The following is a 14,980-nucleotide window of genomic DNA, read 5'->3' on the forward strand; positions in this document are numbered from 1 at the left end:
ACTAGGTCATTAGGTGTAGGCTGGGTTTGTGTTTGCTTACTGAGGAGAATCAAAATATTTGGGTTGATTTCTACGGGCATTGGAACAGTCTGTCAAAGTGGAGAGTGATTTGCTGAGCAAATTGAAACAAATTATATTTCCACTGATGTAAAGGGAAATATTATTGGCACTGATTGCCTTTCCCCTGGGCAGAGGAGGCTGTTTGACATGGATTAGACACAGAAATGATGTATTCAAATAAAATCAGCTATGAACGCAGTGCAGTACTGAGTACTGTTAGGCATTTTGTCTATGGGAATATCCATGAATCTTTCTTTTTCTTGAAATTAATTTACATATTATTCTGTGAAAAGTGCTCCAGTGCTCTTAGAGATCAATAAACTACGTGAATCAGTCAGCACTTCACTCACAGGTTTCACATCTGTTCTGTACATAAGATGCCTTTCCATCTGAGCTGGACCCACTCTCTGCCCTGCAAACAGTCACTCCGGGGGCAGGCAGAGAGCCTGGGACCAGGCAGCTCTCCATCTTGAGCATCCCATCAACAGCTCAAAATAGTATGCTGTTACAGCAAAAGTAATTCAAAAGGTGGACTTTAAAATATGTATTCCGGGTTTTTCTCAGCTTGGGAGTTGCAACAGAATTATATGTCACTTGTCTTATGTTTGTCTAAGATCTGGAAAGAAAAACCCTGTGAAAGCAGATAAAATGCTGACTATTAGATAAAATAAGGGATAGCTGTGGTCTGCTTGGTGGAGTTTGTAGGGTTCATGACATCACTTCTGTTAAATATAAGACATCTGTTCCCATGCAGAACGCTGCTGCATTTTAGGATGACAAAACAACAACTGATGTGATTATTAATTTTCCTTGATCCGTTTCTTTTATTCTTGAAATAAAAATAATAAAACAAAAATAAAAGAAAAATAAAAGAAACCGACTTTAAATAACACAGAAGCAAAACAACACATCAGGATTTCTCATTCACACAGTAAACATAGCTTTTAATCTGGGAAATTCTTTCTGATAAATCTTCAATTATGCATTGAATTTTCCAGTGACCCCTAGAATAGTCTCACATAAAACCTCTACAGCCACTAGCATGTTCTTTCATTCTCTGTGACTTGTCAGGCATTCAGGAAGAATAGATTAGTTCAGGTCACGAATATAACATCTTTACTTTTTCATACTAGATCTTGAAAACCTCTAATGTTAGGGAACCTTTTATAATGGAAAACTAAAGCTATATTAAAGCTATATAAAACTATAGGCCATTAATGGCCTATATGATTTGATATGTCCTTGGATGGTAGCAGTCAATGTCTGGTTGTGTGCAACAAGAGGATTCTTTAGAAATTCTGCATCTCACCTCTGCCTTGAACTTTTGAAACCAACTAAAACACAACTACATTTAAATTAAATTTCAGGTTCGGGTCAAAGTTCTTTGACTTTCTAATTATATGAGAAAAGCATCTGCAAGTTAGTGCTCTAATTCATTCACAATTTTTCATGGCATATTTTATCAAAAATTTCAAATTCACTTGTTTACATTTCTTCTGTGTTCTCTCTTTCTTCATATGCACTTGATAGATGCCTAGTAGAGACAGGATTAAAACAATATAAAAAAATAGCTGGCATACCCTCATTTTTACTGAATCTTATTACTCTTTAAAATAGCAAGTAAGTATTTGTAAGATTTAAGATTTAAGATATATGCAGGAGAAAAAAAAAAAAAAAAAAGCGTATTTTGTTATTAACTGCAGTTACTGTTATTTCATTTTTCTAATAACACAGCACAGCTGACTAAAGAGTTTAAAAGCTACAGCAATATCATATTTTCTTGTTGAAAACTCTTTGGTGGATGATTTAAATGATTGGCCAACACATCTAGACATTTCATTTGACCTTTTTAGACACCTTATTGTGATGATTTGATTGCTATAAGTCCCTCTCAATCCGTCAGCTTTATAACTCAGAAAAAAATGTGTGTGTTGGACATTAAGTGTCAGGAAAACTGCTAGTTCTTCTCATTCATCAAAATGTATTCAGAAATCGCTGTTAAAAAAAAAAAAAAAAAAAAAAAAAGAAAACATCTTCCTTGGAGAGAAAGCTGTTTTGTACATTTATGAATAAGTCCATTCCAGCATACACAGTGACAGGAAATGTCTGTGTCCTTATGCTTGCACTCTGGTGGACTTTTTCAAAGATATTCTGGATATGAACATTAGTGATACACAGGATTAATATTAGCCTTATAAAGAACTTAATTTGAGTTTGAGAATTGTGAAACTGGTTAAGAAAATACCAAAATACAGACCTGAGTTTTGAAGTTTTGATAGAGTCTTTTTATATGTCTTATATACAGTGATACATTTACCCAGCATTAGATTTTTTTTTTAAGTGTCCCTAATGCCTGGAATCTAGCTCCCATTAGTCATCTATCTCCTTAATCTCCCTTAAAAATTACAGTCTGAGCTCTGTGTACCATAAGAATTCTTGACAAATTGTGGGGAAAGCTCAGTCCCGTTTTTCTTCTGTATCCCGAACTCCAGGTAAAATATATAGTTACTAACACTAGTTCATGCTTGGTAATAATTATCTAACTTATTTTTTATTACTATGTTAAGTTTCTAAATAATGTGATAGTACATAAGTGTGTCTTATTGAACTGAAGCCTTCCAAAGCTGAAAACATAAGTCTCTACAGCTTGGAAAAGCAACAACCCCTGATATAAATACTACATCTTCTTTGTGCATTAAACATATAATGAAATGTATTCTAGATATTTTACACAATGGCCTGTGGACTACATGAGTATTTTTTAAAGCAATTACAAATGAAAAGCACTGAACTAATCCATTCTGGGTAAAAAAAAAAAAAAAGATTATAGATTAATAATAATTATTTTTAAGACATTTAATTTGGTAGCATTGAAAAATTATGATCATTTCTGTTTGTTTCTTTGATACTTTGGATTATATTTAAGTGTTCCTTAGACCAGGATATTTGTGTCTTTTCCAGAATTTCTTGCATCTTTACTGCATCTCGATTTTTCTGCCATCATCTTATTAAAGCTATAATTATAAAATGATTATGATATGATTTAAAAAAATATCACCAACGAAACCTGCAGAAATTTAGTCCAAATTACTGACACTAGAACGTATCCCCTAGAAAGTAAATGTTATTTTTGGCCTCTAGACATTTTTACATCACATTAAGTATTAAACATCACATTAGCTTAAAGCATGATTTTAAAACAGTTTAAACTGAACAAAACTGTGTAGACACTTCAACTTACATTTAAGTTTGACTTACACTATTTAATTTTTTCTGGTTTTCTAAGACAGGTATAAAATGATATAAGGTATCTATTCTTACAGTTGTCATGACTTAACTTTAAAGGCATTGTTAAATCAGCATAATTTGAGAACTTTATACCATCTCAACAGGTTAACCTAGATCTAAATGCAAATCTAATGGAGAGCTAAGTGTAATAGGCTTGGTAAACTTTTAAGACTGTATTACTTTTGTCTTATTTGCTCCTGTTGCTGTCAGTGCTGTAGTAGTATGACAGCTAGTGCACAAAAAAAAAAAAAAAAAAAAAAAAGATCATCTGTCTTTATAAGTACCTACTCTGCATGGAGTTAACCCAGTGGTTGCAGGCAACAGATTCCTACAATCTCTTCTACACTGGTCACTCATCTTTGAGATTATAGTGCATGGGTCACTGTGAAGGTTAAAAATAGATGTCAAGTGAAAGAAGACTTATATAGTTGTACGTTTTACATTGAAGCTGACATACCTAGGGTTCTGTACCCATGAAGTGGGGGGTAGTAAATCTGGAAGCATGAGAAGTTGACCTGATGGTCTTGTGTTTGTTTTCAGTCAGGTTAAGTCAGTGGGTTGACTGAATTGAAATTCTTATAGTCTGGTAAAGTTTTGCTCTTCTGGATGTAGCAAGTCAGCTACATTGCCAGGACAAATGCCATGGTAAATTATTGAGATTCGTGATAGCCACTGCTTGATTTTACCAAGCCATTTTAATGGCTTAAATGGTCTCAAGCCACTCAGACTGAAATTAACACCAATAACAACTGTTGCAGTGTTAAGTGATATTTTAGGGCTGAAGAATGTACATCCTTAGTTTAACAAAGTTAGTGCTGGCATTCTATAAACAGAGGGATTTAGTATTAGTGCACTCACATCCGTTTACTGCACTAAGCAGTTGATGAGATTTACTGAGTTGCCCAGAATCCTATGGAAATTTGATAACAGTTAGGTATTGAATTCAGAATTTGTGGGTTACACTTCGTAATATTCTCACTCAAAACCACCTTTCATTCCTTATGTGTAATGGGAAACCATTTTTTTTAATATTAGCCGAACCATAACTTTATAAATCATTATGAAACCAAGTAAAGTGGAGCAGTGGGTTAACCTCAGAATGTTAACAAATGCTAAGGGAATGAACCCACAAAAACAAGAAAATCACACTCCATTATCATGAAGAAGCTGAGGAGTCCAGAGCATGCTGTTCCTAAAAAGGGTAGAGACCACGTTTTTATGGAGATTCCTCTGAGCCTCCGGAGTATCCTTCCAACAGTAAATTCACTTCTTCCCTCCCACAGTTGCTCTATGTAGGTCATTAATCTTCTGTTCAAGAATCTGCATTATGTACAGGAAAAAAGCTTAGGTTTGGACAACCATATACCTGCCCCATAAAACAAACAGTCTTCTGGTAGACTCACATTCCAGATATAAATGGGGGCCCCAAAGAGGGGAAAAATTTAGTGGCTTTGCTGAGCATACACTGTATCCCTGTGTGTTCAACTGTCCTGAACATTACGTACTCCTCTTCACAGGAGCATATTAACTCAAGTCCAAAATCATCCAAAGATGGCAATTCAACTTCCAGTCTAGAGATGATGTACATGACAGGGTGGAGAGCTGGCAGAGTGAACCTGAATCTGTAGGTGTTCGTATCACTGACAGGCAGTTTAATTGCAAAATTACCCTGAAATAAACCTTGGAGAGGGTGTAAATTTCCTTATTCCTTGCTTAGATTACTTTAAAAAGACCGGGTATATATTACGGTAGACTTCTAATACATCAGAGAGTATCTATGCTAAGCAGTACATACCTTTTGTTTATACACCGGATTTATATAACTTGCAAAAGTAGTACCCAGTACCCAATCAAGAAGTAGAAATGGTCATCTATAAAACCAACTTTGAGTATATCACACTTTACCCCACAGCTCAGAACTTCAGACCTTCAGATTGAAATACACTGAATTAGAAACCTTAGAGTGTATGATGGAGAATGGAATCCCTGTGAACTATATATAAAGTTAAAAAAAAAAATAAAATTAATACGTTATCATGGCAAGTTTCAAGTGACCAAAATGATGCATTCTTTAAAGATCATCAATTTTCTGTGAATCTGTAATATTTTTACAGTAAGAATCTCTTAAAATAATGATGCAAAGAAGCTTCCCATGTGCATTTCAGTGTCATAACATTTCACATAGTTCCAGTCCAAAAAAAAGATGTCTATGAATTAAATGAGGCATTTCCCTTAGAGGTCTACTCTTTCTCTGTACTTAATTCCACTTAATTTTAGATTTTCTCACAGGGTATTACCAAGTTGTTTGTAAGCTCTTTGAAAATATGATCTATCATGTTTGTATTATAATTACATACAGTAATTGTTAGTATTATATAAACGTGTGTAAAATTCCTCAGCTAGTATTTATGGGATAGTATTTTTATGTAACAAATAACCTACTAATTTTGTTTTTGTATTAATAATATCACATAAGTCTATTTTAATCAATAAATGTATTTTTATAAAGCTGGACATGCTATAGCTTCAAAATCATAGCCAAAATCAAAATGGACATTACCTAACATGTAAATTGGGGAATGCAGGGGAAGTTCCAAAGTTACCAACTGGACTATTTAAAAAAATGTCATGTTCACATGGTAGCCCTGGAAATACCACACATTGTTTCTTTAATGTTTAATCTATGTAGCGCACACGCCTAAGTAACAAGAGTGTATAAGTGTCTATTGTAGATGTGGTTATACCTGAAACTATACTTTTTTACAGTATGGCATTATTTCATCTGTAGGAAAAAATTTATTGGACTGGTATCCAGAGCCATTTTGCCACAAAACTAAGTCTGTGCCAACTTAATAAACCAGAATTTCTATACCAGTAGTGCTGCATAGATGCTCTCATACCTATGTGACAGCTTCTTATTCATCTGACCAGACAGATTAAAAAATGCTTTTAATGAGCATATTTTAAGAATATGTCCTATTCTACTACATGACCTAACAGCAAACACACATTTTATAATAAATCATTCCTGTATAAAAAGTAGTTGCAGAGTTTATTCTTTATCTTTTTGTGATAAATGCAGAGGTTTACCATGAAAATTCATTCATCAGGTAAAAAGAGGGGAGAAGTGTTCTTCATGGAAAAACGTTAATGATTATTGTCTTTAGGCTGATTGCTGTTATTTAGATCATCTGTACCCCTGGCTTTTCTAATATAGCTGTGTCAGTCAGAAGCATCGAATAAGGTATTGCAACATATCCTGTAAAGGTGCACATGCATCTAAGTTTGAATGGAAGCTTTTTACCATCTGACTAAAATGCAAGAGTAAAAAGTGGATGTGGATGTTTCAAGGTACACGATGAAATTCTTTTTTTTTCTTTTTTCTTTTTTTTTCATATATCATTTGCCCTTAGATCCATGTCACTTTATCTAAAGGAAAGCTTCTAGCTTCACATATTTTTCTTCCATTTTCCAACAAAAGTTTTTCATATCTCTGTCCTCACAGGCAGATATGTAAAGCTTCAGCAAATACATTCTTTTCCATCTCATATCATGAAAGATGTATATGTATGTATCACAGTTTTGTTTTCTTATATGTAAAACTATCAGAGTGGAAACTTCATGAGAACCTTAAGTTTAGGTAATAGAAAACGTTGGGGTTTTTTTGCATCTTTTGCAAACCTCAATGATTAATATGCAATAGTGAAATAAACAGTATTAAGAATCCATCCACAGTGTGTTTGCAAATGCTTTAGGTAACCATCCCTGTTTGTACATTCCTCTTAAAGTCAGCATCACAGTCCGCATAGGCCAGGACAAGATTTTTTTAATCACAATTCCTTCACTTTTTGTTTTCTTCTGTGCCAAAAGACTCTAATCTAATGGTAAGTAGAGATATAACATAATAATAGAAAATAAAAGATGATAGTCCCAATGTATTTATCATACAAACAATGACAACAGGGTGTTGGTTTTGGTTTTGGTTTTTCAATTATTTTTATTTTTTTTTTTAGACAGCATTCCAGCAGGAAAATGGTTATTTTGTGTTAGTATTTTGTGTCTTTATACTTGGGAAAAAGTTAGTTGTTGTTTCTGTACTTATTCAGAACCTAATTAGATGCAGACTAACCTTGCAGATGTTAACATGTTCCTTCTGCTTCAAAGGTTTATACATGAAAAAAAATCTGTGGAGGAATTGTAAATAGATTTGTAAATAAAATTGTAAATAGTAGTTATTGTATGTAACTACTGCTATTTTGAGCACAAGAAAATGAAAGTTTGGGGAAAGTTCCACTGAGAAAGCTTGGGAAAGGGTTGGTTATAAGACAAATATCCTCCTATGGGATTAGCCTTGCTTGGAACAGCAGATGCTGCTGTGATAAGCTTAATAAGATTTCTGCACCTGAAAAAGTTTCTGTCTGAGCCCCCTTTTTTTTTTTTCATCTATTTCCCTTAGTAGCTTTTTAAAAGAGCTGACAGTTGATTTTGCAGCAGAGTATTTTCAAAGTTGACAACACTGTTTATAGTCTCTGTGCAAAGAGAGTGAAATCAATTTCTCATGAGTATTTGAGCCCTGGGGTCAATGAAATGAGTTTCAATTATGGAAATTATAAGTTACTTACACTTCTTTTCATCTAAGAAAAGCATTTCTTGTATTTCATTTGTTTTCAAATTTGCCATTCTGATTACTGCACTGATGTCCATGCAGTGCTCCACCCTAGACTAGTAGAAATCTAGGCAGGCTGTTGTCACCTGTGTTATTTGAAAGTGACAGCATACTCAGTTGCAAAGCTACATGCTAAATGCTGAAAAAAATATCAAATCAAAGGGGATTCATTTGATAGTCTTCACAAAGTGCTTAAGGCCTTTGCTGAAGTCCAGCATTTCTTAAGCCCATTCCCCCTCGTCCTGTCACCAGGCACATGGGAGAACAGGCCAACCCCCACCTCACTACAGCCTCCTTTAAGGTATCTGTAGAGAGCGATAAGGTCGTCCCTGAGCCTCCTCTTCTCCAGGCTGAACAAGCCCAGCTCCTTCAGCCATTCCTCATAGGACTTGTTCTCCAGGCCCCTCACGAGCTTCGTCGCCCTTCTCTGGACCCGCTCAAGCACCTCGATGTCCTTAAAGGACTTTGTTACAATACAAATTGTAATGATGTAAAGTCCTTTGTAATACAAAGGACTAGTTACAATACGAATCACTCATTTAATGTAAATAGGCCTGGAAACGTGTACAAGTGATCAAGCAGTCTATGATGTACCAATGAGGTATTGAAGGGAAGAGTCAAAGAATAAGAAGCTGTCAGAAAGCAAATTATGAGACAGTCTATGAACCTTCTGCTCCTTCTGGGAAGTAGTTACTTCTCAGTGTGGTGACTCACACAAGTAACTGCTCATCACTGGGAATTAATAGCCCGACTCAATGCACATAGAATACAGTAGGCCTTTTCTGATGGCCTTTCAGTTGCTTAATTTGCATTTACTTTGCAATTTGAAATACAAGTGCAAGTAATAAATATTGTTACTGACTTCATGAGGAAGAGCAGAGCAGTGCTGTGCAGATTCAGCTGTCCTGCCTCAAGGTTTAGAAAATACAGATCAAAGCAAAGGAAACTTACATGAATAAGTTCTTATTGCATATATTTATTTCCATGTTATGGTTAGAAACAGCTCTTGACTAAAATAATGCATCTTCATTTTCCTTTTCTCCCTATTATTGCAACAGGGTCATGCAGTCCTTCTTTGGGCTATTGAGGAAAAGTGTTGTTACACCTGGATGTATGAGCTATTACACTAAGATTAACCATTCCTGTTTTCTTGTATTGTTCCTTGTACAAGGCATTTAATGCTGAGTAAGGATCAATAGATACTTATTCTGTATTTTCCAGTTCATTTTTTTTTTTAAATATTAGTGTGGAGTGTTTCAACTGTAATCATATTCATGGGGAAAGACCATGTACAAGCATTGTTATTGTTGTTATTGTTGTTGTTGTTAATTAATTAATTATTATTATTAATAATAATAACAATAATTTGCTGGAAGCAATACCCAGAACTTAATAGTTGTTTTTTAAGAGCAAATATAAGGGAGATAGCCCCTGACCTCACAGACTGTGACACTCCAAACTGTGACACAACCAAACTCTAAAACAGCACAAACAAAATGGGTACTGTAGAAATCAACCACTTTCATTATAATCAGCTTGGGAAACAAGCATGTTGAGAGGAAATTTAACAGTGGAATTGAAGAAAAAAATCCTATAAGTGAAACTAGAGACAAGTTTTTTATGGAGTAAGTCACAGAGGTGATTTGACAGATTGCCAGAAAGGCAGAAATCAGTGGAAATATTAGAAGAGTGATGCAAGTTTCTGAAGCCAAATCAGCGGTGCCCTGATGGTGTTTCTTAAACCCAGTGCTTCTTAATCACTGCTGCCTGCAGTGATGGGTAGAAGAGCCTTTCTTTTATGCAAGACAATACTGAAGAATCATTGCTGATCATCATGTTTACACTAGCTGTGATACTCTGGGGTGTTCAAAGAAGTTACACCCAACCACAAGCAATCCTACATATGTTGGGTAGTTTATTGAGAGACTTTTTCACAGAGGTCACAGTGCTGTTAAAAGACTTAGTCACTTACTTGGAAGTACTACTGACAAGTTACTTGTGTGACAGAGCTGTTTTCTCCTGACAGGAACATAATATGAACAACCTCTCAGTACCAAGTTTAGTAAATAGACGATCTTCCATAACACTTTGGTACAATGTGTATTCCATTCAAACCAAGAGTAAAATATTACAGGGTCATTTAGCATGCATCTGTTTTGGCACACTTTTAGCAGTCTGATTCAGTTGCACAGCTTGGTTCAAAACCCCTCTCCAAACTAATGAATCAGGCTTTCAGAATTTGTTTATTGGCCAGACCTCACAAGGATTAGTGGCATTGCTCAACCTGAGGCTTTAAAAAATAAGATACAACATGCAAAATGGATTCAATTAGCACTTGTCTGAAGGGCAACTGCAGTAGTTTAATCAGGAAAGCAAGGGAAAATTCATTATGAAGGCAATTGGGAACGTCAGAAAGTCCAGATTATATTAAAATAAAAGGATATTAATTTTGTGTTTATAGAGTCAGAATTAGTAAAATGTTGAAGGTGTGAGGAGCTGGGGGGTCAGCCTCTTCTCACAAGTAACTAGTGATAAGACTAGAGGATATGTCCTTAAGTTGCGCCAGGGGAAGTTTAGGTTAGAAATGAGGAGACACTTCTCTTCAGAAAGAGAAGTCAGGCATTGGAATGGATTGCCCAGGGATGTGGTGGCATCACTGTCCCTGGGGGTCTTCAAGGAAAGGTTGGACCTGGCACTCAGGGACATGGGTTAGTGGGTGACATTGGTAGTAGGGTGACAGTTGGACCAGATGAACTTGAAGGTCTTTTCCAACCTTAATGATTCTATGATTTGGAAGTATCTGTTCATTATGAATGTTCAGTTGTGTGGGACAAAGACATCTAACATCTTTCCCCACTTGGAGTGCAAAAGGTAAGGAAAATGTAATACAGAAAAAGCAAATGTTCTGTTGCCAGCTGCGAAATGGAATGGATAAGACATAAGTTACTGTACTAATAAGTGTTCCATTCATGCAGCTTCCACAGATGACAGTGCTGCAGAGAAGAAAGGTGGAACACTTCACGCTGGCTTAATTGTTGGTATTCTAGTCCTGGTCCTCATTGTGGCTGCAGCCATCCTCGTGACTGTCTATATGTACCATCATCCAACATCAGCTGCTAGTCTCTTCTTCATAGAGGTAAGATAAATGTCAATAGCCCTGTCAGCTGGAAAAAAAAAAAAAAAAAAAGGGTCTTCAGAATAGAACTTTCTTAACTAAATCTAGAAAATATTCTTGTAAGCATAGTGTAATCTTTCAATAAATGCACCTAACCCACCTAGCAGGAGTAGCCAGTTTCATACTTAACATGTTTGTCACAGCTTTCTATTGTTTTACTTGATTCATTTTTATACAGGCTATACACAAAAAAATATATCTCAAATATCATCTCTCTTTCCTATCTTTCCTCTTCCTCTGAATAATATTTTTCATTAGCTTTCATGTGCATTGGCATTTTATTTTGGGACAAATAGTTTTCTATTATTTTCACTTGGAAAAAAATGAAATAAAATTAAGCATTCACTAACTCTACAGAAGGGCTGAATTAAAGTAAGTTTTTACCTGGAAGCCTGTTAGCTGTTCCATACATTCATTTGTAGTTTTTTTTTTTTAACACTTTGCCTCACAGTGTGGGAAGGATTATTTTCACCTAATTTTAACATCTAAATCAACTCCCTTTTCTGTAGAGAGAAATATGTTCTTATAGACCACAATTCATCTGAGCTATTTGAAACATCCCCTTTAGAATTAGATAAATCACCATTTTACTCCCTCAAATATAGACAGCTACCTTAGGTGCAGACATCTACATTGCAGATGTGGACATTTATTCAACTCAGCTCCACTGCACATGACAATATGAGAAAAGAACATTTTTCATAGGTGTTCATCTCCACCACCAGGCTCTACCCAACTCCCCCCCCCCCCCAAAAAAAAAAAAAAAAAAAAAAAAAAAAAAAAAAAACTTAATACTTTTTAAAACACTTACCTGTGTTTTTTTCAACAATGTTCCTCTGCCTTATGATAAATATGGAGTTTCTAAACATGAAAGCAAATGTTGGTTGTTTATAACCCCCACTTGCAGTAGTCTCTTGCTTTTATGAGCCTAGACACTTTTTAATGGGCAATAGTGAAGTTGCAGAAGCACTGGAAGTGTCACTAGGGACATACCAAGGGATTGCTTAGGAAAAAGTCTGGACCAAAAAGATATAGATATTCATTCTTAGTGACAATAAAATAAATTGAAGTGAGATATGAAAATGAACAGAATGATTCATCTTTAAGACAGTATTATAATAAATATACTGCTTAGATGCAACAGTGGTGACAGAAATCAAAATGAATTGTTTATCAGTATTCTAGGTTCAAGCAATGTAACTGTGTTAACCAATGGGGAACTTCATCCACATAATAAAATCAATAGCTTTCTTTCATGTCTATGTGACATTTCAAGCCATTTCTCTATTGATGTAGACACAAAACTCCACTGGTCCAAGTACAAAAGAGAATGCTTTGTCCCCTTCCATTTTTTCACACACACTGAATGCTATTTAATCAATTTAGTAAAACAAGTTACTTATCTGTTATGATGTGACTGAGAAGGCTAAGTAGATGGCAACACCATTTGCCAGGAGGAAAGAAGAACAACAAATGAAAATACACATTGATTCTTTTTCATAGTGTACTAATTTGGCAGGTTAATGATAATATCATTATTTGATATTATCATGTAAACTGTGGTGCTTTGGTCAGTTTTGGTAAACTCATTCCACTAAATTTAATCTGTAGGTGACATTGGTCAGTTTCTGTAGTGAAAGATAAAACGTCATTTAGCAAGCAATGTAGGCTTTAGAAAAAAAAAAAAAATATATATATATATATATATAATCTTTCTGTTTTAAATAAAGGAGGAAAAAATGAGCAAGGATAGGATAAGTATATCAGTCAAAATCAAATTTATGCAAAATGTGGCATATCTCTTTTTGCTACTAGGAAAAATGTGATACGTGTGAAATTTCAAGCCATGAAAAGGTGGGCTTTCCCTATGCTTTCTCCTTTTCCGAGATAAAAAATCTGATGGAATCTTTCTGTTTTAAATAAAAGAGGAAAAAATGAGCAAGGATAGGATAAGTATATCAGTCAAAATCAAATTTATGCAAAATGTGACATATCTCTTTTTGCTACTAGGAAAAATGTGATACGTGTGAAATTTCAAGCCATGAAAAGGTGGGCTTTCCCTATGCTTTCTCCTTTTCCGAGATAAAAAATCTGATGGAGAGGTAAACCCACAAGGCACAGAGAAAGGGATTGCTCTGTATTTACAGCATTTCCACAAATTCCAAAACTGTAAAGCCATTATTGCTATCATAAGTACAAAAGAACAGAATAAAGCAATTTATTCTGGAACTGAAATTGCTTTTAAAAAAGTTTAATCATTTAATTTCCAATATTAAATTTCCAGTACACAGTTTGATCAACTCAAGAAATAAAGAACAGAGTAGTATTCTTATATTCATCTTATCTATAGGTTGTATAGGTGTACATATCTTCTTAGACTTGCATTTTGAAACTGAATTATAAAATAAAAAGAAAATAAAAAGAAGCATAACTGGCATAAATAAGTCAATTTTACAAAAAATAAATAAATAAATAAATAATTTACATTCGTGCAATTAATCAGTAATCTGTTACAGATAACTTGGTACCCTATATACCATGGCAGACAAGTTGTTTTACTTATGGGAAAGGAATTAAATGAATCAAATGTGGATCTGATGTCACCATTGTGGGGAAAGAGCTCAGGAGGATTGCCATGGGCTCAATCATGAAGTGAGAAAAAGCACATAAATATTTCTGAAATAATATTAATTTGTATGAGTCTCTTGATTAATAAAGAAAGTTGTGCAGGAAAATGTAAGAGATGCACAGGCAGCTCCCTCATGCAGTTGTCTAAAAATTATTAGTACCATATAGTCTTTTGTCAAGTTTTCTAGCCAAATCAAGATCTATATCAGTTTATCTGCCATCACTGATTAATATAAATCTAAAGCGGGATGAAACAAAGACCCTGCCCCATTTGTGTTTATTTTTAAATTACTATATAAAGGAATCCCTATACAACATCATGTTGATAAACATAGCATTCATTCAAAATTGTAACACGACTAATGGAGTAATTTCTTTTTGTAGCTAAGATGGTAGGATATTGCCATGTTTTGGTAGGTAATGTCATTTTCAGTCAGATTCTGCTGCTTTCTGGTTTAATAGCTGTTCAAGGAATTTTAAGTTAATTTGGTTTTTAGTCATGACTGGTTACTGAATAAAGGGAAGTAAAATAAATTGATCCCATATCTGATGCCTTAAGTCTCTTTCTCCCTTGTGTTCTCTGCAGTTATCACCCAATATTCATTTACCATTTCAGTCAGGTTTTCCCAGAGCTCATCCCAAATCCTAGTTGGGATGCCCCTCATGTTTGCCATCTAGTCCTTTTTTTATCTAAAATTCCCCCTTAATACACCCACACATGGACTGCACTAGTTAACTCTGCATTGATAAATGCAACCCCTTGTGACACCTCTGAGTAGCATTAAATGATATCCTGAATGCACTAGTTGATTTAAATAAGTTTTAAAAGACAAGAAAAAGACAAGACACACAAGACACAAGAAAGAAGAAAGACAAAGGACACACAAAAGACAATAAAAAGATCATTTATTCCAAAAGCAACTATTCTCTTAGAACAGAGTAACATTTGATGATTGTTGTTTTTTTTCCCCTAAAGTCTGAAGAAAATGTTTCCTCTAGTGGTTTTGTTCACGACTATTGAGTGCAGCTCCACCTGGAATGAAAATGACTACTTTGGACAAAGAGCTTGAAAAATCTTGCATGCCAATGTAATTCAATTTGTCCATGACAGTGAACCACTTTAAAAGAATACCTTCAGAATTGATGAATACTTTTTCAGAACG

At 34.7% G+C, this 14,980-nt stretch overlaps 1 protein-coding gene across 2 annotated transcripts in view; it reads left to right on the top strand.

The window, feature by feature from the left end:
• PLXDC2 (plexin domain containing 2) overlaps window positions 1–14,980 on the top strand; it is a 266,121-nt gene that overhangs the window by 240,752 nt on the left and 10,389 nt on the right. For both annotated transcript variants that reach the window (XM_027450660.3, XM_027450662.3), the window contains one exon: window positions 10,990–11,150. In XM_027450660.3, coding sequence (XP_027306461.2) covers window positions 10,990–11,150 — 161 coding nt within the window. The remainder of the gene's footprint in view (window positions 1–10,989; window positions 11,151–14,980) is intronic.

The sequence above is a fragment of the Anas platyrhynchos genome, chromosome 2, assembly GCF_047663525.1.
Source record: "Anas platyrhynchos isolate ZD024472 breed Pekin duck chromosome 2, IASCAAS_PekinDuck_T2T, whole genome shotgun sequence".
Classification (NCBI taxonomy): Eukaryota; Metazoa; Chordata; class Aves; order Anseriformes; family Anatidae; genus Anas; species Anas platyrhynchos.